General features: G+C 45.4%; 1 protein-coding gene across 1 annotated transcript in view; it reads right to left on the reverse strand.

The window, feature by feature from the left end:
* The window catches only part of myo1f (myosin IF), a 48035-nt gene that overhangs the window by 6812 nt on the left and 18883 nt on the right, over nucleotides 1–22340 (reverse strand). The window contains exons 3-23 of the mRNA XM_015365684.2: nucleotides 19103–19192; nucleotides 18097–18191; nucleotides 16071–16158; nucleotides 15198–15287; nucleotides 13282–13413; nucleotides 12579–12713; nucleotides 11742–11874; nucleotides 10825–11021; nucleotides 9901–9981; nucleotides 9483–9569; nucleotides 8004–8090; nucleotides 7428–7595; nucleotides 5957–6042; nucleotides 5367–5448; nucleotides 4394–4500; nucleotides 3522–3620; nucleotides 3139–3283; nucleotides 2601–2715; nucleotides 2025–2194; nucleotides 1546–1691; nucleotides 321–467 (exon numbers count right to left, since the gene is read on the reverse strand). Of these exons, the coding sequence (XP_015221170.1) occupies nucleotides 321–467; nucleotides 1546–1691; nucleotides 2025–2194; nucleotides 2601–2715; nucleotides 3139–3283; nucleotides 3522–3620; nucleotides 4394–4500; nucleotides 5367–5448; nucleotides 5957–6042; nucleotides 7428–7595; nucleotides 8004–8090; nucleotides 9483–9569; nucleotides 9901–9981; nucleotides 10825–11021; nucleotides 11742–11874; nucleotides 12579–12713; nucleotides 13282–13413; nucleotides 15198–15287; nucleotides 16071–16158; nucleotides 18097–18191; nucleotides 19103–19192 (2480 nt within the window). The remainder of the gene's footprint in view (nucleotides 1–320; nucleotides 468–1545; nucleotides 1692–2024; nucleotides 2195–2600; nucleotides 2716–3138; nucleotides 3284–3521; nucleotides 3621–4393; nucleotides 4501–5366; nucleotides 5449–5956; nucleotides 6043–7427; nucleotides 7596–8003; nucleotides 8091–9482; nucleotides 9570–9900; nucleotides 9982–10824; nucleotides 11022–11741; nucleotides 11875–12578; nucleotides 12714–13281; nucleotides 13414–15197; nucleotides 15288–16070; nucleotides 16159–18096; nucleotides 18192–19102; nucleotides 19193–22340) is intronic.

The raw sequence follows: 22340 nt of genomic DNA on the forward strand, positions 1-22340 counted from the left end.
TCACTGCAGCTGACGGTTGAACCAGTGCTGGGGAAACAGCTTTGGAAATGAACGGCTGAGACATTACAGGTTACCGATCTGGACAAGTGGAAACTGTGTGGAAGTGTGTCGAAAACCCTAGAACAGCCGTCCCTTCTCTACACAAAGGGTGATGGGAGTATGGAACAAGCTACCCTGCCATTTTTTTAAGCCTATACCCTGGCTTCATTAAAAAAACCCGGTGAGATCCTGGGGTGAATTAACTCCTCACTACCAAACGTCTCGGACGGCCGAATGGCTTCTCCTCTGTAAGCTGTCTCGTGATTCCGCAGGGGACGTACCGGTCGGAGAAGCGCAGCGCCAGCTTGCTCTTCGTTAGCTCCTCGAAGCGCTTGCACAGCAGGCTGAGGAACTCGGTCTTGAAGTTGGACTCCAGCAGGCTGTCGTACTCGGCCTCGTGCAGCACGAAGAAGTCGTCCTGCCGCGAGCTGGGTGGGGCGAGGAAGAGGACAGAGGTTGCACAGGTGCCCCTTTAGAGACGCAGAGACTCGGACAGCCGAGGACAACAAAAACACCTGAGGTCAAAGATCCTGGCAGGGGATTACTGCTGCAGGAAACACATATTTTCATTCTTGCAAACATTGCAAAAAATAAACAATCCTTTTGATACATCTTAGCATAGGCCCTTAGCACACTGGAACTGATGATGAGTGCTGATGTCATCATTCTGGGCTGAACTGCAGCCTAAAGTAGATGAAAACCTTTTGGTCGGCTGAACTCTTAAAATCTGTCAATGCAGAAGATATTGAAGACCCTGCTTTAATATCACATGGACTGTTTAAAGACCAGGTTGCAGGTCTCTGTTTTCTGGAAAATCCTGACTAACCAATTGCAATCCCACTCTTGGCAGCGTTCAGATGATTATGTATCAGTGCCTTGGGCAGTCCTGATCACAGTCATGACAGAGGTCATGTACCTGCCTTTACTTGCCCCATCTCATGTTTTCTTCTTTGACAGTGTCCTTAAGCTGCAGATATTATCATGTAGCCGGTAGGTGTTTGGAATTGATCTAATAATTCCTTCAAGGTGATTCTGCTTTCATTTCAGATTACAGTTCTCAGCAGCAGGTCACTTCATTTTGAACTGTGACGATAATTAATTTACCTCACCAAGCTGAAGGCTGAACCTGTTCCTGAATGTCACTGAGCTTCTGCTGTGAAATTTAAGATCTGTGCAGAATCGAAAATTGCTGGTTTAGACGCATTTCAGCATCCCTTCACCACGAGTGACACTGGTTGGACCACAACGTCTGCTTTGTCTAAGCATTACCCAGCCATGTTGTTGGAGCTGATACAGTGGTGTCCTTCAAGAGACACCCGCATGTCTACTAACTACCACAAGAGCTGGATGGGCCTCCTCGCTTTTTAAATCAATTTGTAACACATTTTATGTTCTTCATTTTCCTTCACTCTGGGTTTGAAATGAAAGGTTTTGTGCTGCGTTTCAGGAGCATCAGTGTCTCAGGTACACAGTTCCAGCGAAGTGGTGCTCGGGGCACAGACTCACCTTAATGACACGCTGCAGATGCTGGCGATCTCCAGCTTCCTCTTCAGGACCTCCTTGATCTGACCCTTCTCCGGACCCTTCTTCACCTTCTCTCGACCAATCAGGTAAATGCCCTTGGGGGTCAGGATCAGATCCCGCTTTATGGACTGCGGGGGGGGGGGGCAGGGGGAGAGAGGCTCGTGAAAATGGGAGTCACGAACGTGCTGCACACCAGCTCACAGAAGCAGTCTGACGCAGAAAAAAATGAGCTTAACGTTATGAGAAATAAGAGAGAAGCTCATCATATCGTCACGCATACGGCCGACATTCCAGGTTGTGCGAGCCAGCTTTCCAGCACGAGTGACGCCGGAGGCCTGGGTTCGAGTCCCCAGTGGTGGGGGGCCGACCTGATGCGGGAGTGGCGAGGGCGCATACCCACATGAACCCGAAAGAGCTACAATATATTAAAGCCTCAAACTGGTTCTCCCATCATTCCCTACCTTAAACCTCCTGTCGTACTTGTTGACAGAGTCAGCGAAGTCCACGCGCTCCCTCTTGCCCAAGAACTGGCGCAGTTCGGGCTTGTCCTCCATGCCCAAGTAATCTCCCACAAAGTTCCTGTTGATGCTGTTCCTGCGCCTCTCCTTCGAGTTGTACAGGATGTCGGAGGCTGAGAAGACCATGGGAAACACCCACTACATTATTCTTCCACGCAGAGGTGCTTTTAAAACCCAGAACAGGGGGGCTTTCTTTGCGCAAAGGGTTGTGGGAGACTGGGCCAAGCTACCCCATCGAGGGGTTGAAGCCGATTCCGCAGCATCCTTCAAGAACTGCTGATCGAGATCTTGGATCAATTAACCAGGCAGGATCATGCTGCGTGCAGGCAGGATCATTTATGTGCAGGCAGGATCATGCTGCGTGCAGGCAGGATCATTTATGTGCAGGCAGGATCATGCTGCGTGCAGGGAGGATCATGCTGCGTGCAGGCAGGATCATGTGTGTAGTACAACATACTTGAGCTTCTTCTCAAGTTGACCATGCTGACATGTCCGCAGGTATGTCCCCCAGTCACTTACCCTCCTCCCGCATCTGCTCGTATTTCCTCCTGGCAATGTACTTCCTCCAGGCTTTCTGAATAGTCCTCGCGAAGGTGTCGAACTTGCGCTCCCTCATCTCCTCCAACAGGAACAGCTGGCCGGAACGACATCAGTATGCATTTACCCAGCAGGGTAACTGCAGTAATGTGTGGGTTTTGTTCATGTTTTAAACAGGGTTAGGATTTACGTGGGAACTAGGTTTTACAAAGGGTAGGCCCTAGTCAGAGCAGTTGTGTTGTAGAGGCTCGTCTGAAGAAGAGGTGATGTGGATTAATCTGTGAATTCTGCACAGGGCACATCTGGCCTGACACGATGTGAATTAGGTTTGATGGAGCTGATGTATATTTAAACAAACACAGTTGTCCCACTGAACCTCTTTTAACCAGAAGCTTGATATTTGTACAACAGTCCCTGCTGTAGAAACAGCGATCTTTTACATCAGGCCCTGCATGAGGCACAAGACTCGTCACGACGACGAAACACGGGGTGACCCCCCGGTGGAGTGCGGCTGGCCTACCGACTCTGGGTTCTTCACGAACACCTTGGTGCGCCCCATCTGGTACTGGTCGGAGTCCATGTTGACAGAGCGCAAGAGGTGCTCGACGCCCTGGCGCTCGTCGCCACGCCAGCAGGGCCAGGTTTGTGGAGTGAGGATGGCATACCTGGAAGCGCACACCGAGACAGCAGTGATGTATTCCACCCACACACTCGCCAGAAACCTTTTTGCTTTGCGTATGAACCATCCCCGGCTCTAAACCACAGGCCAGAGTTAGATGCTCTGTTCCCAGAAATCCTGAGTAAGACCGTCCTCCATCTCTGTACCAAAAGACCATGTGAATCACTCAACAGGCTCCCATACCCCGGACAAAGGATGCGATCTGCCCCACGAGGCGGCCTCACCTCTGTAGGAACTTGCCAAAGATCCTGCGGTAGGCGAAACCAGCGCGTCTCACCCGGATGTTCTCCCGCAGGCCCAGGTACTCCACCTGGTGCTTCACCCTGGACATGCAGGACACACACACACTGAGTCGGGTCGCGGTGGCCGCTGGCCCTGCTTCCGAAACGATGCCCCCATGTGTGACGAGAGCAGCTCAGGTCTGCTCCTGCTGGGATGCAGAGCGTACACAGCGCCGCTCCCTAGACGGCGGGGAAGTCCCCTACGCCACAAAAGGGGCAGGATTCTACTAGGTTTGAAGGGTCGTGATGTCACTTTCGTAATGGCTCAGTGACATGTGCTCAATTCTCAGAACACGGCTTTGTCAGAGACTGTGGAGATCAGGTTTTACATGATGTACAGCTTTTAAAGGTAATTTCCCTTGGACACATACAACAACAAGCAAAATTGTCTCCTGAACCGAATTCATCAATGTTTTAATAACGTTAAATCAACTAAAATATACTGAAAAAAACACGAAATAATGCAAAAACACAGAACTCTCACTCTGCACTGCTATAAAGTGTGATTTATTAAACAGACTTTAATAAATCAGTACATTAATTCCCAGCAATAAATATATCACTTCAACAGCGGGTTCTTGCTGTTTGAAAGCAAAGGAGTTAAGATAGCTTGGTGAATTAATTCAATCAAAACCAATCATAACAGTAGGAATCCAGAAAAAATAAAATTATATTGGAAAAGTTAAAGGCAACTAATCTGTTAAAAAGATTTCATGGAAGCCTGCACATCAACAGGCATGTGTGACAGTGTCAGGCCTGTGAGCATCTGTGCTCTGACAATGACAGGGCACAGAGTGAGATACAGAGATACAGACCTGCTCTCCTCCCAGTCTTTGGGCCTCTTGGTCTCGTTGGGTTTGATGCAGCGGATGTAGTGTGGTGTACATTTCATCAGGGTGTTGACCAGGTCATTGGCTTGTTTCTGATGGAGCAATAAAGCCAGACAGGCAATTAGCTTCCTCTACGTCCAACATAACTAAAAGGATTATTCCACCATTACTCCACCAATTAATGACTTGGGTTTCGATCGGTTGTTCATACCTAGCCTCTACGATACTACAGCAAATGGGAAATGCCTATGTGTCAAATTACAATGGGTTTTTATAAATAACTCTTCTGTAATCTCTTCTGAGTCCTGAGCACAGCTGGGTTATTTGGGAAGTTGGTAATAACTGGGATCAGCAAACGCATTTGTTCCTTAAACGAGGCATCTTGTAACCATAATTGTAATATATACTCTTGTTATCAATTAACGTCAGCAGAATGAGCAAAGAAACAGCTGACAGACCCATAAACTGGTGAATTTAAAGGGACAGTGATAATGACTCTGTTACAGAAATAAACAATACAGTATAGGCTATGGTATTTCACAACTGCAGGACGCCTTTCCAAAACCCATTGACACTATACATAGTGGTAAAAAAGTACAATAAAAATCCAATGAATTGGTCTCCTGGAGCGTTGGAGGAAGGAGCAGTGACAGCAGAGGCACAGTCACCAAGCCTGGGGTTCAGTCCAGGGTTCAGGAAGCAGGGGACTGGCCTCCACTGAACCGGAGAGGGAGTGTTAACCTGGAGGAGCTCACTGTCTCATACTGTCGAGTGGGTCTGTCGCTAATGGGAAGGAATAGGAATGTGTGACTTTTAAAGAATGAATCGAAGTACTGCACTATACTGTATTTTATTGTGTCTGATGCCCGTTGGGGCTCAGGTCGTTATATCTGTACAGGTCGCATACATTTTGAAGTCACAGTAACACGGGCAGGATAACCACAGCTCCGATTAGCACCTTGATCTTACTGCTGGCCGTGGAGGGCCTGCCCTTCTTGTCTGTGTTGAGGTTCTCAGGGAAGAGGCTCCTGATGAAGTCGCTGGGGAGACAAGGGGAGCAGGCAGAAGGTGAGAGAGAAACACGGCCACGCCCACCTCCTGCCCTGTACCTGCATGGCTGTATAAATGGGAAGTAAACCAGAACTGTAGAGGCGTCGAAAGTAATTGTTGCTCTATATGCTGAAGAACAAACATTTCAGAGAGTGGAAAATCACCACGACTTAGCTACAATATATCTGACTATATCTACAATTTATTACTTCAGTGCCATTTACAGAACTGGAGAAACTTTACCTGGTTGCATTTTGATCTTTATGAATGTAATGTCAGTATTTTGAATGACTTCGCAACACTTGTACGGTGGTACCCATGTGCATATCATATATGATCTCATTCGGATGAGGAAGAAGATGCGTCCTCAGTTCTAGAGTATTTTTTAGTTCCTTTCCCCTTAAGGCGAATTGTTCTGATGATATCCGTACTGTTGCTCACCTGGCTACGAAAAGCCATGGCTGAACAAGAGGGAAGGAGAGGGAAGGGCTCACTTACTGTTCACTGCTCTGCATCAGCTCGATGAGATCGGGGAAGAGCACATCGCGGTTTCTCTCGCAGAAGCCGTTAACGTCGTAAGACACCTGGTCCGGGCGGAAAACACGCATAAAAAACACGCCTGGATTGTGCACTACAACCACATTCACGATGGCCTTCTGCAGATCCCAGTGGTTAATGCAGGAATGAGGACTTATTTAAGTATGCTACGGATGGAGATGCATGTCCTAGCAAAGCAACAGGTGAAGAATTAGCTCACAGAGATGCAGCCGCCTCCAGCAAGCACACTGGGCCAGAGCTCCACCTGATAGCCAGAAGACAAGAACAGAAGAGGGGAGAGGAACAGACCCTCAGTCCGTCATGACCACATGACCTGCATCATGCTCTGACCTGCACAACATAACAGGGGCCATTGCACAGCAGGATGGATCTCTGAGAGCAGCAGGTGCAGTTAGAAAAGGGTTAGAAAAGGGTATGATATGCGTTCCAAAGGTACACGATGTGCAGCCGTAGTGCACATAGTGTCCAGTCACGCAGCAGGGTGTGTGAGGTAGAAGAAATGCACATTCCACCAGTCCCACCAGCAGAGCCGAGGTCTGGGAATGTGTGTGGCACAGGCAAGGTGATGGACGTCCGTCTCGCTATGACACAAGCCAATCACACATAGAGTCTATTCATTTGAGTAGTGGGACAGGTCTGAGAGTATGATGAGACAGTTAGATCGATGGCATGTCTTAGGACAGCAAAAAGCAGTGTCCTGCACAGATTACCTACCAACCAATGAGCCAATCAATCAAGCAAACAAACAAATTATTCGGCATTATTTCTTGCAGATATGGCATTTGTAAAGGTGGAATATCTGCAAGAATGGAGTCTGTAGAATGAAAATCCTAATCTTGCCAATTAACCTTAACAGTCCTATTTGTAGGAGGAAAAAATGCACCAAACACTGAACAGTCTGAAGAAATGAGTGCTAGTCCAAGAGAAACTGTAAGCTCGAAGCTCACAAAGGTTTGATGCCTGTGCTGTTTCGTCGATTACTTCGGTACTAATCAACCACAGAGATCTACAGGTCCCATGAAAAACTTGACTACCAGAGAGAGGGAGAAGCCTGTGAAACCTCATAATTAGCAGATTGAAAGGGAAGTAGAAAACACATTTGCTTGAAGATGCAATTGCTGTGAACAACAGCTGTGAGGAACCTATTTCCTCTTACATGGATCAAACCTGTTTTTTGAGTAACAGTTTGGATCTTTCACAAGAAGTACAATATCTACAGGCACTTCTGGGGACACTTCTCCCAGTCTAGCTCCGAGGACCCCAGGACCCTTCTTGAGAACCACTGCAACAGGACGTCCGAGTGTGAGGCCAAGCAACAGGAAAGAAATGGAGTGCAAGACACCTCGCGTCAGGTTGTACAAGCTCTGGGCTGTTGCCCCTGCTGGCCCACCCCCCTCTCCTTTGTCCACACCTTGCCTGCGTAATGGTGGATGCAGAAGCCCGAGCTCCAGCTGTTGAAGTGCTCGTGGGTGCCCACCGCCGCCTGCAGCTTCTGCAGCAGCGTGGCGTCCGCACCCTCGCCCTTGGCGTGCATGGTGGCGCAGACGTCATCCAGGACGCTCATGATCCCTGGCGGGCTCTGCGGGCGAAGAGCAGCAACGGCTAAAGAGGGAGGAGACCTGAGCTCTGTGACCTGTGACCTGTGACCTGTGACCCGTGACCCACGACCTCCGTGAGGCCCCTCCAACGCTCTGCGGCAGTGCTGTCCACCTGCTGCAAGCCTGCTGTCAATTTGGCGTTTTCTGTGAGTTGGGGTGGTAATAATTATTAAATTGATTTATAAAAGTTATGTTCTATACACAAATCCATTAAAAACTCCAAAGACATTCTAGATTCTAGTACGCATCAGATATGGCCAATCCTACTCTTTTTGCTCAAGACTCTTCATTCTTCTTCATTCACGGCTTTTCATTTGTTTATTGATCTCACGGTTGCTGTGAACACTTTGGAAGTGTCAGGCAGTCAGCAGTGATTCCTAAAAGCTTACCAGCTTGTTCTCAATGAGGTCACACACTATTTTGTTATTGAAATATTCAATGGGTGTCCACTTGATGCCCTCCTGGACATACTCTTCCTGTAATGGGAGAAAGACACATGTGAGAGAGTGCGGTTGCTGATTTGCTTAAGTTCAAAATCATGTTCATCACAGGACAAATGAATTTGAGGTGTCATTATTCAATCACCTGTAGAGTAACGTGGTGTGGTCAAACTATGCAAGACATTCGTGTTATTTTAGCAGCACAGGGACAGCCCCAGCTTCAGGACACTGCATGATACACTAGTAGATTTCTCAAAACTTCAGAGCACAGACTTCTCCTACTTTTCTGAAAGTATCTGAATGGGGCACATTGTGACAGCAGAGACAATTTACACTGCAGTGTAAATGTCAGAAACCCAATTAGGGGCCACGATATTTAGATATTTAACAACAAGTTTTGTTATCAAACAGATTTTTTGAGGTGAGAAGAAGCTAAGCTTTCCTTTCAGCAAAATGTAATTCACATGGAAAAGATCTGGATCACAAGAATACAGTATATTGCCAACACCAGCAATTTACTCAAAGCCTCCCGCGACTTTAATTCAACTATAAAATCATCGACTGTAATTAAACTTGTTTTTAGTGAGAAGAAACTGAGATTTTGCTTTAGCAAACTGTATTTCACATGGCTCATAATGTTAAAAACCTTCATCGCAAAAATTCAAGGTAAACAATGCACGAGCAGCCCAATCCTCAACAATGAGTCAAGGCACCTAATCCATCAGTTTACCACTCAGATCTAAATGACCTGTTGCGAGGTGTTCCTTGTCTTTAATCATTTATTCCACTCTACACGTCCCTAAAACTAAAAGGCTACTTTCTGTCCTACAAAATACAGACCAGTTAGCAGTTATCTTAAAACATACTGGCTACATTTCCAGTAGGAGACTGTTGTGTTTCTGCCTGAAGAAGGAAACAGAAGTAAGAAAAGCAGAACAGTACAGAGGCTTTTCTACAGCAGGGTAGGCATAGAAATATAGATGCAGAACAAATTTCACTGTAGAGCTGTACTGATACCTACATTCTTCTTCAAAAACTAAAAAAACGAACAGGGTAAAAGACACCAGAGTATTGTTCACTGGTTACGGCCTCCAAAATTCATGTAAAGTTAGATCTTAACACGTGCTTAACACATAATGTAATTAGTACCCATCTTACTAAATTCACTTTTGGATGGTTAAAGTCAACAAATTCTATAGAATCCTATTCTAACTGCTAAAAAACAAACAAACAAACAAACAAACAAACAAACAAACAAACAAACAAACAAACAAACATGTCTATTTTTAGTCACCATGTGTGACTGAAAGAGGAGGTTTCCAGTTCCTACAGAACTGGAAAGAGGTTTCCAGTTCCTACAGTAACTGTGACCAGAAGTGAGCTCTCTCACGTGTCCCGAGTGCAGCGTCCTGAGTACAGTCTCTGTACCTGCTCAGCTTTCAGGGTCAGCTCGATGAAGATCTGCTGCAGCTTCTCGTTCACAAAGTTGATGCAGAATTGCTCGAACCCGTTTTTCTGCCCGGGACATTAAACAGAAGGGTGGGGAAGTAGGTTAGGAAACTAAAGTCACATTTCTGTTAGCTCCCATTTTGTTAGTTTCACAGTTTAACAACGCAGTACCTGGAACCACACATTTGTTTTCAGAGTACTGGTAAGTAAAATATTTAAAACTGCATCCTAAATGTCTTTGGTAACTTATAGCTTCAACATCTGAATAATTTATCATATAACATTGATTGTGAATGCTGGCTTTCTTTAGCAGTCAATCAAAACATCTCGATTCAGTAGATCTGTGATGTTCATGAGTTATTCTAGTTGGTTAACAATAAAATGTGAATCTATTCACCTGAAATATCTCGAACCCATAGATATCCAGAACTCCAATACTGTATTCCTCATATGGCTTCTGCATAGCTTTGTTAATCGCCTGCAAAGAGTTAAATATCAAGAATGAATCTGGCTCATTAGCGTGCAGATAACATCAGTTGATTAAATTTTCTTCATTGCTTCGATGGACAAAGATTAGAATAATAACTACCTTATTTTCATTATAAAGGTGAAATCAAAGCTGCATTAACTGAATATATGATGGGTTGGCATCCTGTCCAGGGCTGTATTCTTAATTCGTACACTAGACTTCCTGGATTGGCTCTGGATTGCTGTGACTCCTACCAGGATGCAATTCATCATGCAGAACATGACAATGTTACCATGGATATAAAGGATGTCTTGACATGAATGCTGCCTGATGCTTTCTCATCTGCTTTGCTGAAATCAACTTTGAAGAGAACGTCAATAAATGTAGCCCGTTGAAGTTAGACTAGGACCACAGGAATGCTGAAGAGCCAATTCTTACAGCTGGACTGATGTTTTCAATTGTGCAAGGATGTGAAAGAATGTTTTTTCCGTATCATGTATTTGTACAAAGTACCAATATAACTTTTTACTACTCAATTAATCTGGGTGATGGTTTAATTCAAGGAAAATTGTATTTTTACCCATTTACACAGTATCAGTACTGTACGGGTCAGTATCTATATATGTCATCTATACAGATATAATCTCCATGTCATATTGGCATATGTATCTGATAAAAAGATCATCTAGATCTTCTGTAGAGATATCATCTATTGTATTTATATACCATCTATTAATACAGATCTATATTTTTATTGTACATCATGTATATCATCTATAGCCTATTTGTCACAGTTCTGCATGGCTGTAAGCGGAAGGGCAGGTGTGCCCCGGGGCTGTAAGGGGCTCGGACCTCCACCAGGAAGTCGAAGAGGCGGGCGTAGAGCGCCTTGGACAGGGCGTCGCGTGTGTAGCAGGCCTGCTCCTGGTTCAGCGTCACGTTGATGGACTCCGACTTGCCGCCCCACTTGCTGTCCATCTTCCTGCTGGTCAGCTTGTCCTGCAGGCGGGTCTGGTCGATCCCCAGCAGGTAGGCAGGGAAGGCCAGCACTGCGGGACGAGAGAGGTCCGGTTTCAGCTCCGTGTTTTCTCCCAGGATGGGGGGGGGAGCAGGGAGTCACCCACTTCTGCTGCTTCCCACTGGCCTTCTGGCTCTGTTGCTGTGGGATTTGTCCCCTGGCCAAGGGACAGCCCAGTGAACAACTCTGTAACTCATGCCAGCATTCTGCTGGTTATTATAACTGATTGACTCCCCTGAAGCCTGATAATTAACAACAAGACCATCTGAAAAGTCCCATTCTGGCCCTTAGGCTTATCTAACTCCTTTAGGATCCTTGAGGAATTGTAAGTTAAAGAGGGAAACCGAATCATTTCCCTATTTCCCAAGTGTATCCTCAAACATAGGGAATCTGTATTATACAGTATACTGCAAATTCCCATGGCTATTAAAAAAAATAATTGTTTTTTTTCCTCCCTACCAATGACTAGATCTGTGCACACAGCAAATGATAGAAGTTTGTAACCCTGCTCACCCTCAATATACTTCTGGGTAACAAAGCATGGCATTCCCCCAGAGACCTTTGGAGCAGATGCAAGGAGTTGGGTCTATGAAAAGTAAGGGTATGTATTTGGATGCTGGAAGGCTGTAATCAAGTAAGAATTGTTACACCGGCCCATGAAAATGTACAAAACTCAGGAACCCTCCAGGAACAGGAGATACTTCTGCCTCTGCAAGGAAGACTCATGGGGACAGCCCAGCCCATCACTCACAGTCCTGGCTTTCCACTTGTCCGTAGTTGCCTGCCTCGATGAAGCTGATGTTGCCCAGGTGCAGGATGCCCACCACGATCTGGAGCACCTGATTCTGGTTGTTGGGGGAGATGCCGATCACTTGCATGGCTTCCTGAAGGAAGAAAACAATGTCTTTTGTAAAACGTGCTCCAACAGTTCACAGGAATGGGAAACAGCAGTCCTTGAAGGCTGCATAACCGCAGGATTTACAGGTTTCAATTAGAAACTGACTAAGACCTAAAAAATCCAGGTGATATGACTTCTAATAGGCCAATCAAGAAATTAAGATCAGAGGTTGATTGTCAGTCATAGGAGTTTCCCACCTCTGTCAGACCTTTCAAACAGAATCCCAGAATGGGACAATTGACTATTCCATTGGATTTAAATATTTAAAATGTAAAATTGCCATTGTCTTCCATTTTCTTGTCCACATAATTTAGCTTAACATCAGGATCCATGCATTGTAACAGGTAAGGCTGGACTGAGGGCATGGTCCTTTGAAACGCTCATTGTTGGGAAGCCTGGTGTTTCACCTACTGTCATCTCCACAGTGCCTTACATGAGAGTCAGCACTGATTGGAGGAGCTGTGGGGCTCTTGCTGACATCACTGCAGGTCTCAGACTTGTGTCCAGATACCCTGGCAGGGCCACCACTTGGGGAATCAGATCACTGTGATCAATGGGATATAACTCAGGTTCAAAGTGGCAGTGCTGGACAGTGGGGCACAACCTTTGTAGCTCATCAGCTAGGCTTCTACACCTTTCAAGAGACTCTCACATCCTTCACCCCACCGGCCCAAGAGGGTGCAATCTTACCATCGTTTCCTGAAAGTCCTTGCTATCGTTGGTCCCGTCCACTTTGTAAGTCCCCGACTGATTCAGATAGAAGTAGTAGTCTGGAGTCATGATCCCAAGAGCCTCGGTCTGCTGTGGAGACGCCCCTTCCAGCACCTGCAGCCAGAGAAGAACAGAAGACACAGTGGCGCTCGATCAGGGAGTCGCTTTGAAAGTCCTGGGTTCGAGCAGGAGGGGGGGGTCTGAAATGTTCTGAATCTGAACGCAGAAAAAAAAAACCACTGTGTGTTTCTTCTGCGGCCATGTTGCATGAAAATTTGCAATATTCCTGATGGCAATGGGACAGGAATGCTCATCTACTGGGAAAACACATATCATGCACAACACAAACTCACACCAGGGCCATTTGTTCCCAGAAGCCAATTAATCTCCCAGCACGTCTTTGGACTGTGGGAGGAAACCAGAGCACCTGGAGGAAACCCACATGAGGTTGGGGGGAACATGCAGACTCCACACAGACAGCCCCCTAGGAACTGAACCCAGGGCCCCAGCTCTGTGAGGCAACAATGCTGACCACTGTACCACAGTGCCACTCCTATTATATTTTAATAGAATTTAAAACAATCCAGTCACAATGAAAAACTACTAAGAAACTACCAGTTCCTGGCAAGCTGTCTCTCCTCAGCGCTCCAGGGGCAGAGGGGCTGGACAGCTCTTTGCTCACCTGGTAGTAGATGTGGAAGTTCCTCTCGTTCTCATTCTGGCTGACAACCCTGGACTTCTCCAGCAGGAAGTTGGAAATCTTACCACCGTCTGGCTCCCCTCCCCGACTGAACTGGATCTCAAAGTACTTCCCCTGCCAGCAAAAACAAGGGAGTACACAGACCTGAGCAGGCATATCTCTTTCAAACTCAGGCCATGCAATGCAGAGTGAAGACTTTTTCCTTTTTCCTGTGTCCACTAAACGGCAGGGGAAAAGATTTTAAATTACGGACCAAGAAGAGATGGATGGATAGCCACTGTTAAAGCAGCCCTGTCAGTGCTACTTCTGCATGTGCAGTACGACCCTGAAAGAGATCATAGATCTGTAGCACAATTCGCCTGATATTATTTATATGTTCACAATGTTAAAAATATAATGCTCATATACTGATGCGATTCTTACACCATTTTATTTTTAAAGAACAAATGTTCTTTGTCTTTTGCATACATATTTCTGTGCTGGCTGTTATCAATGTTTGTGTATTTATATACAAGTGTGTGTAGATAGATATACCTGAGCATATGTGCAGATGTGCATTCTTACTGTTTTTTTTTTCAATTTTAGTTTTAAGTTCTTCTCACTTGTGGTGCTAAGAATTTACTGTATGAATCTGTACAAAAATTGACTATATGTTTTGGATATTTTTTTTGTACTTTATTGGATATTATTTCTTGCTCTGGATATAATATTTGTATTGCTTACTTAGGAAGTGAACTACATAAATTTTGCAATGATAAATAATTTGTAAGATAAAAACTTGAAAAGGCATGTATACTTGCAAACTATATTTGTCAGCTAATTGTCCCATTCCTATGGAATATACAGTAGCACCTCTTTATTGTGAAAACCAGATGCTTAGAATTATGTAATTTCTATACACAAACATAATAAAAACAATAAAACTGCATTTTTTTCGGTGGGTATATTCAGAAAATATTCCTAAAAAATAATGGAAATTCCAAAAATCCCCTATTTATTCCACTATATTGTGAACTCTAAAACAACAAGACAAAGGATGTTCTGAGAGCCTGGGCTGTTTCTTATGATGATTACAACGCAATGGAAGGGCTGTGAAAATTAACTACTTTTCTCTTAAAAACAGACATGTGGGCCTCAGCAAGCTTCACAACAGTAGCAAAACACAAAATAATAGCCGGGGTCACAGTGAGAGCAGGAGAGAGGGGCCCTGAGAGGCCCTGCGGCAGGACAGGTCCGGAAGGCGGGCAGTGAGGAAGTGTGTTGCAAACGCAGAGACTTTCAAGAAACACTTGTGCAGAGCTGGGCCCCCGGAGACAGCTGCTTCACTTCGGTACAGGCGCACAAAGAAAAGGGATGGAATATGCTGAAAAACTCCATCCCAGACCCCATTCAGGAAGTCAGACCGTCTGACTGACAAAGATTGTGGGGTGCCTCTCAGTGCCTCGAGGCTCTGTCTGTCTCATTTCTGTGTGGCTCTGTGGAGCAGCACAGAGAGAGTGCAGAGCATGCAGGTGGGTCTTACTGACTGAGGAAACAGTGTGCTCTCAGGGCTGCCTGACCACTTCCACTTCCTGCTCTGCTCTCATTGGTCACTGTCCCCACAGGCCAGCAGTCCGGCTCACCCATCAGTCTCAGAGACGTGCTTCGCACCATCAATCCTAACTGCTGCCATTTGAAAAAGGGCACACCCAGCAGCGCAAGAGCACATGCACACTTGGAGGTTTAAGAATGAAAACTAGGCTCTTGCCAACACAATCAGCAAAGGGGTTTGAGCGCCTGCTGAAGGCTGAGCTTGGGCTGATGGACAGGAGCCCATGAGGCGAAGGCAGAAGGGGCAAGCCTCCTCTGTCACTACTTGCAGACAGGCGGCGGCACGGCGAGAGGAGTGGAGAACTCACGAATCGGCTGGAGTTGTTGTTGCGCACTGTCTTGGCATTCCCGAAGGCTTCCAGGAGAGGGTTGGATTGCAAGATGATGTCTTTCACATGCTAGGGGCAGGAGGAGACGAGAACTGTTAAAACCACAGCCCAGTGCTGGAGGAAGAGAAAGGGGAAGCTCTGTACAGCATGCAGAAGCTCTTGCTATGACCTAACAGGAGGGGATGCAATGAGTTTGCATCTACTGAGGCAGTAGAAGGGTGCGACCCGCCCACCTTGTGTCACACAAGGTAACAGGTAACTGCTGAGGAACCCCTGACCAGTGTCAGTCTACGTGAGCCCAGTGAGACGCAGTAATCAAACTGCTTCCACTGCTGTGGGGTATCCCACTCACCGCCGGATTGCGTTCCTGCTGGAGGTGTTTGGGTCATATTCTCAAGCCCAACTGTGACAGCGTGCCCTTGCTGGCAGTCACGAGGGAGTCCCTGTGTCAACATTCTCTGCTACGAGTCAACACCCAATAACTGCTCGTATTTGTCATTTTAAATTAATTTGACCATTTTTTTCCAGGTTTTAACAATGACTCCTGTACTGCACCGAGAGAATGCCTGTGAATGCATTTGCAAATGTTCCTCCAACCAGCCCGCCCATCAGAGATCTCCACCCATCCTCATGCTGGGAGCCCCACAGCGCCTGACAGGAGAGCTGGCTCCCACTGGAGGAGCAGCACGACGCGCGCTGACATCACTGCAAGCCTGCAGGTGCCTGGGAGCACAACCCTGCCTGCATTGGCCTCTGCCAGGCGTGTGGGGCATGCCAGCAACAAGTGGCTCGAACCTGAGCAGCACCTTTCCTGACTGAGCCACTTGGGAGCCCCAGCTCCTGCCCTTTCACCTGTACTTTCGGTCCTCCGCCGGAGACTTTCGAGATGTAGCCCATGATGTATTTAGCAGCCACTGTCTTTCCCGCTCCGCTCTCCCCACTGTGGAGACAGAAAAAAATCAGCCCACACACAGCTCTGTGAAGAAGAGTGACTGGCAGCATTACTGAAGCTCCTACACTGGGTGAGGCAACTGATGCAGAAAAAAATACAAATCTGCGTTCAATTTCTATTGATCGATTGAAGACAATGGTTCACATGGCCAGGGTGGAGGGGCACTGTTGATTAGGTTTGACTAGACTAGGCAGGCAGGGCTACAATCAATAGCTTCTGCTATATTATAAAAGTGGAAAAAGCTTACAATATCAAGGAAGCCGTGTCCAGTCACTCACCCCAAGGAAAACTCTCACTAATCAAAGAACGGCTTTATGGCTCTGTTCCACTCTATGTTAAATATTAATCATAGGAGAGCAGAGTGGATCATGATTCTAGGTTCAAAAACTACCACTATGTGAAAGGACAGGAAAGTACAGTACACAGCAGTGACAGCTCTTTCTCATGTCTTTTCTATGAGTCAAAGAGGCGCCTCACACCCAGAGCCATTTCCTTCCAGACATCCCCATTTAAAAAAAAAGCCTTTCGATGACTGGTGATGATGATAACCATCTAAAATAAAATAATTAGCCAGCAGGCTGCTGTCATGGTTTGGAACTGTTTGGGCAAATCTGCCAGGCAAATTCAACCTAGCAAGGAACAATGCAGCATTATAAAAAGTACGGAATAATAAAGCCCAAGCATGCAAAACAAATTCAATCTTCTGCTCTCAGTCGGGACAGCACATTAAACAGCAGGAACAGGACATTCGAGTGGCCCATGCACAGAACTCAGTACAGAGCTTGTTAATTACAACACAGTGTTATAGCCACATACTGTAGCACCACGTTACAGCCCAGTCTGAAACACAACTATCCTCAGTGACAAGGATGAAAGACAGATTTCTTCCTTCCTGGCCAACAAACAAAAATCATATCAGCAAGCACCATCTGTCTATGGCCATGCCTGCTCAAGTACTGAGACCTGAGCTCAAACTGTTAGATTACAGGCAGATCAGATGGCATTAGCTGTTACTGCTGAAATGCTCCTGAACCCTTTTGGCACTGATGAGATGCCTGTTTTTTGCATTATATATACTAACTCCAGACACTAAAATCATGCTCTCATCTAGATCAGAAAGTTAATTTAAGACACCTGAGAGGAGGATTGGCATGCACAGGATTTCTGTTAGTCAATAAAGATGAAAATGATTAGGAAGAATTTTATTTCCGGCAGGGTGTGTGTGACCTAAATAATCAGTGGATTGCAGATTGAACCTGTGCAAACAGAAACTCAGGACTGCAGCGCTGTACAGTAAAAGTGGGCCCATCACCTCTGTTTCGCCCTGGTTCCATTTCCTGCTCGTGGCCTGTTATTTTAGACGTGCTAGTCTAAAACAGCAGTAGGAGTCTCTTGTGGTTCCTGTTTCTGAAGAACTGAATGCAGTGCAACACCTATATAATTCCCCATACACATCACTTCCTGTACATTTCTTCTTTGAGAATTCTTCAAATTCTTCACTGGAACAGCTGATTATCTAATGATAACTTACAGTTCTGTTTTAAAATGAGACTAAGCTCGATTTCTAACGTAGGGAAGTGCTGATTTTGAAATTATTGACATACAGTTGCTGCGTTAAACAAACACCTGCACTAGTAGGTGTTTGAACAGGTGACGTATTGCTCCAGGTGTTTTCCAGATCTACCCTCCTCCTCACCCCTGCGCTCAGTCTGCGTGCTTATGCAGTTAATAGGCCCAGTGAATGCTGAGCAGGCAGAGCTGGTGAGGGGACTGCGGACGTCTTTGCCATGACCGGAGCACAAGCAATACACCGCTCGACATGCCCACCGGCTGAAAGGGACTCAAGGCGCGAGGCGAGGACGCTCTCCCCGCGGCTGGTCCTCCGAGCGGCCCGAGTGAAAAGGAGCGGAGAGAGAGGCCCAGTACCTGATGATAACACACTGGTTCTCCCCGTCGATGAGCATGTTCCGGTACATGTTGTCGGTCAGGGCGTAGATATGGGGAGGATTCTCGTACTGGGCCTGCGGAAGACAAGCAGGGACAGAGGCACGCACGTGCCCAGGCTGGTCAGATCCTCACCCAACAGGCTAAAGCTTAAGCCTACTTCATGAACCATTCCTGGGGTAAATTAATTGCAGGTTTTAGCACTTCTACTATGATTTTTACCACAGTCTTAGTGTGCTTTCCTGCTCGCCTTTGCTTTACTTTATAATGCTGGACCATGGGAGTACGATGGTCTGTTATAGCAAGCATTTATCTCAGTGCATCGTGCTAACCCCATGGTGCAGTGTATTGAAGTCATACTGAAACCACAGCACACTCTAGTTAAAGCAATGGAGTTTGAATATCTCACAGGATATTTACTAAGGCAAACATTCATCAGAGACCAATTGCTTAACCGGAGAATTTATAGCTATAAATACTGTAGCTATAAATTATATACTACATTATAGCTTCCTTCTAAATTCACCTGTAGTTCCTCTAATCTGCCTTTCTGCTCTGTAACCCATATCCCTGCCAGCACCAGGGCTGTTTGTTTGGCACCTTCCAAGCAATCAATCACAAGCGTCTTTCGTTCAGCTCTTTATAAACTCACTGCTGAAGTGCTTTACCTTCTGTTCCTGCATGTTATTGGTTGTGGCTGTCCGTGTGGCATTTTTACTTTTCTCTATGACATCTTGCATTTGGGTAAGACTAACATGTATTAGTGCTATCTTTAAGGTCATTCTGCAGTTGTACAAACTTTGAATGACCTTTCACCTTAATATTTGACCCTAAGAAGCCCCAGAGTCCTCATTCATAAAATTCAAACACGAAAAAAGAGTGGTTCTGAATATGCTGCAAGATCCAAGATGACAATGAATCGCAATGAAACTCACAGCATAAGCTGTCAACTCATAAAAGAACCACGTTTACAAAGCAGAATACTTACCGCACCCTGGTAGAGCTCGATTTCTCGGTCAGTGAAATATGGCATCTGTTTGAAAGGGTTCACGGATATCAGCACAGAGCCAATGTATGTCTAGGAGCAATTGTGAAGGAAAGTAACACCCTTCTGGTTCAGCTGATAACGAGAAACCTTGGGTTCATTATTTTGAAACAGAGAGGTCCTGTGATTAAGATAATGGGCTTGTCAGTAGGCCTTGAACCCAGCCCTACTGCAGACTGTCCCAAATCAAGCCCTAATCCTATAGCAGATTGTCCTAGATCAAGCCTTAATCGTACTGCAGACTGTCCCAGGTCTAGCCCTAATCCTATAGCAGATTGTCCTAGATCAAGCCCTAACCCTATTTCAGACTGTCCCTGGCCAAGCTGGTCAACAATTTAGTTGATAACAATGTTGATGGTGTATCCTTATAATAAATACCTTAACAGTTATTCATTCATATTTCAGCCCCGATTCTGTGTATGTTGGTTCACAGACAACTTCTGCTGAATAGAACATAAGAACAATTACAAACGAGAAGAGTCCATTTGGCCCATCCAGCTCCTTTGGTAGTTAGCAGCTATTTGATTGAAAGACCTCACCCATTCATTTCTTCAAACAGGCCAGGGTATCGGCTTTAACAACGTCTGTGTTACTTATGCAATACTCCCACAGCCCTTAAGCTAAACAAGTGCCTTCTGTTCTCAGCTTTAAATGCACTTCAATGTAGTTTTGATTTACGCGTTCTGGTTCGTGTTTCACTGTCCATTCTGATGACATCTGTTGGGCTGCCTCTGTCAAGGCCTTTAAGGACTCTGAATACCATATTCGTCACTGTTTAAGGCTAAAAAGGTTCCGTTCCTTCATGCTGTAGGTGTAATTAATTCCCTCAGCCTGGGTTGTGTCTGGATGTTCTTAGCTGGTTGGATTCCAGAACAATGATATCTTTTCTATGGCATGGTATCCAAAATCGAGCTCAATATTATAAGTAACGTTTTTAAACTTTTAACATAACTTAATTTGACATAACATAATTTAGCATAATTGTTAACAGAACATCCCTTGATTTAAACTCTGTCTATACACCCAACCATCGTTTTTTGTAGGTGTTAATAATAACAGGCAGTGCAGTGACACAGTGACCAGCAGTCCTGTCTCACAGGTTTGGGGCCGTGTACTCAATTACAGAGCTGGGGTGCTGTCTGTGTGGAGCTTGCATGTTCTCCCTCTGTTCACATGAGGTACCCCCAGGCGCTCTGGTTTCCTCCCACAGTCCAGAGACACACAGGTAGGTTAACTGTTTTCTGGGAAAATTGGCCCTGGTGTGAATGTTTGTGTCTGTGTGTGTGTCCTGCGATGGACTTGCGTCCCATCCAGAGTGTATTTCGTTTTGCACCTGCTGCTTGCTAGGACAGGCTCTTAAATCTGACTGCACAAATACTTCAGGTGAAAACCAGCACAGAATGGCAAGGTAAGAGCTGGGCTTTGAGGTCATACTCTGCAGTGGGTGAGCCGTCAGCAGTACGAGATAAGTGACGTCTTTCCTCTTGCAATGGAAGAGAACACATGAATTCACAGAATGATCTTACGAAGAATGAAAAACTCCCCACTTCCCCTATGAATTCAAGAAATACATTTATAAGTACATTTACCTACATGTCATCTTCCTGTCTTCAGTTCAAGAGTAGTAGGGGATTTAAAAAATTCAGATGTGAGCTTGCCTATTTTGAAAGCAGAAGCATGTGTTGGGGTTTTGCTCTGGTCTCCTCTCAAAATGAACAGGAACTTAAAGTTTAGACATTTTTAACTAGATAAAAATGCTTCTTTCAAATGGTAGAAAAATAAACCCATACTTTAACCTCAAAGGGAGTAGGACTTCCTCACTTTAATATTTAGCAAGATACACATCCTGCTACAAACATCCTGCATGATTTTGTTCTTTAATTCGGTGTTTTTCATACTGCAAAGTTTTGAATTTGTGAATGAGAGTGTATGATTACGACTGAGCTGAGGTCAGGGGGTGGCCCAACACAATGACGTTAAACAACGCCCAAAGTTTAATGTTGTTTTCAGACCTGTGTGTCTCTGAATTTTTGTACCATCCTCACTTCTTTAACTTTTAAGAACTTAAGAACAGTTACAGGCAAGTGAAGACCAAGTTGTAGTTAGTGGCTGGGCAGCTTGTTCCATCCTCCCACAACCCTTTGTGTAAATCCCAAGTGAATCCCATTCTCGGTTTTACATACACTACCCCATAGTTTCCACTTTTCTGAGTTTATTTTTTCCACTGCTTTGAGCTTATTTGAGTTTTAAGCAGAAACTGTATATAGATAACTATATAATTATGCAGATCATGTGAGCAATAAATTAGTTAGTTGGTGGTTTATGAAAGTTTCACAGATCTTTTTTTTTATTATTGTTTTCTTTTTGTGGCTACTGTTTTTGCTCAAGACGCGCAAGGGATCAAGCTGGGCATTCAACTGCTATCATTGAAAAGCTTGGAAGTGGCTGACTGTAGCAGTTGACCCATGCAGCCCACTGCTTGTCCATTCCAGGATCTGTCCCCAGCTGGCTATGTGCTGTGTGCTCTGATAGGAGATGTAGGCTAGAGAGTTCCTATTTCGATGCATAGAGTCCAGCCTTTGCCGGGATCCTGGTGTTTTGAGTTGATCAACAACTGTCGATTACAAAAATTCAGGGATCGTAAAAAAAAAAAAGAGGTATTCCTAAGCTGTTTTCTGTAAAGAAAAGGACTCACTGTGAATTCGTGCTTACACACAAACAGAGGCTGATGGTTGGGGTCAGGCACTTCCTGTGAAAAGAGGAAGTGAGCTTTGTGTTGGCTCACACAACAGAACCTGGTGCTGGTGTCAAAAACGGAACAGAATCACGAAGCACTGTGAATGTGAATGTGTGTAAGACAGTTGTGTTGTAGCTCTACAGGCGTTATTGCTCAATGGTAAGCCAATAGGCAATGTCACTACGGCAGTTCTCTCCTTGTATGGTGAGAAACTCTTCACATCAAAGCCAGGCTCTGCTCACAGGGAGAGCTGTGTGTGTGCTGGGGGTTGGCGTTGAGGTGGAGGTGGATGTGAGGGTCGCTGTTGACTTCCCCCAATGACTTCAGCTTTTCTGAAGAGGAAACAGGAGGCCTCCGCAAAAAAAAAAAAGTGTGGTTTATAACGAATTGAATATTCATCAGATAGACACTGACAAAGAACTAGAGGGAAATGTAGGGCAAATA

The sequence above is a fragment of the Lepisosteus oculatus genome, chromosome 29 (genome assembly GCF_040954835.1).
Source record: "Lepisosteus oculatus isolate fLepOcu1 chromosome 29, fLepOcu1.hap2, whole genome shotgun sequence".
In the NCBI taxonomy this organism is placed as follows: domain Eukaryota; kingdom Metazoa; phylum Chordata; class Actinopteri; order Semionotiformes; family Lepisosteidae; genus Lepisosteus; species Lepisosteus oculatus.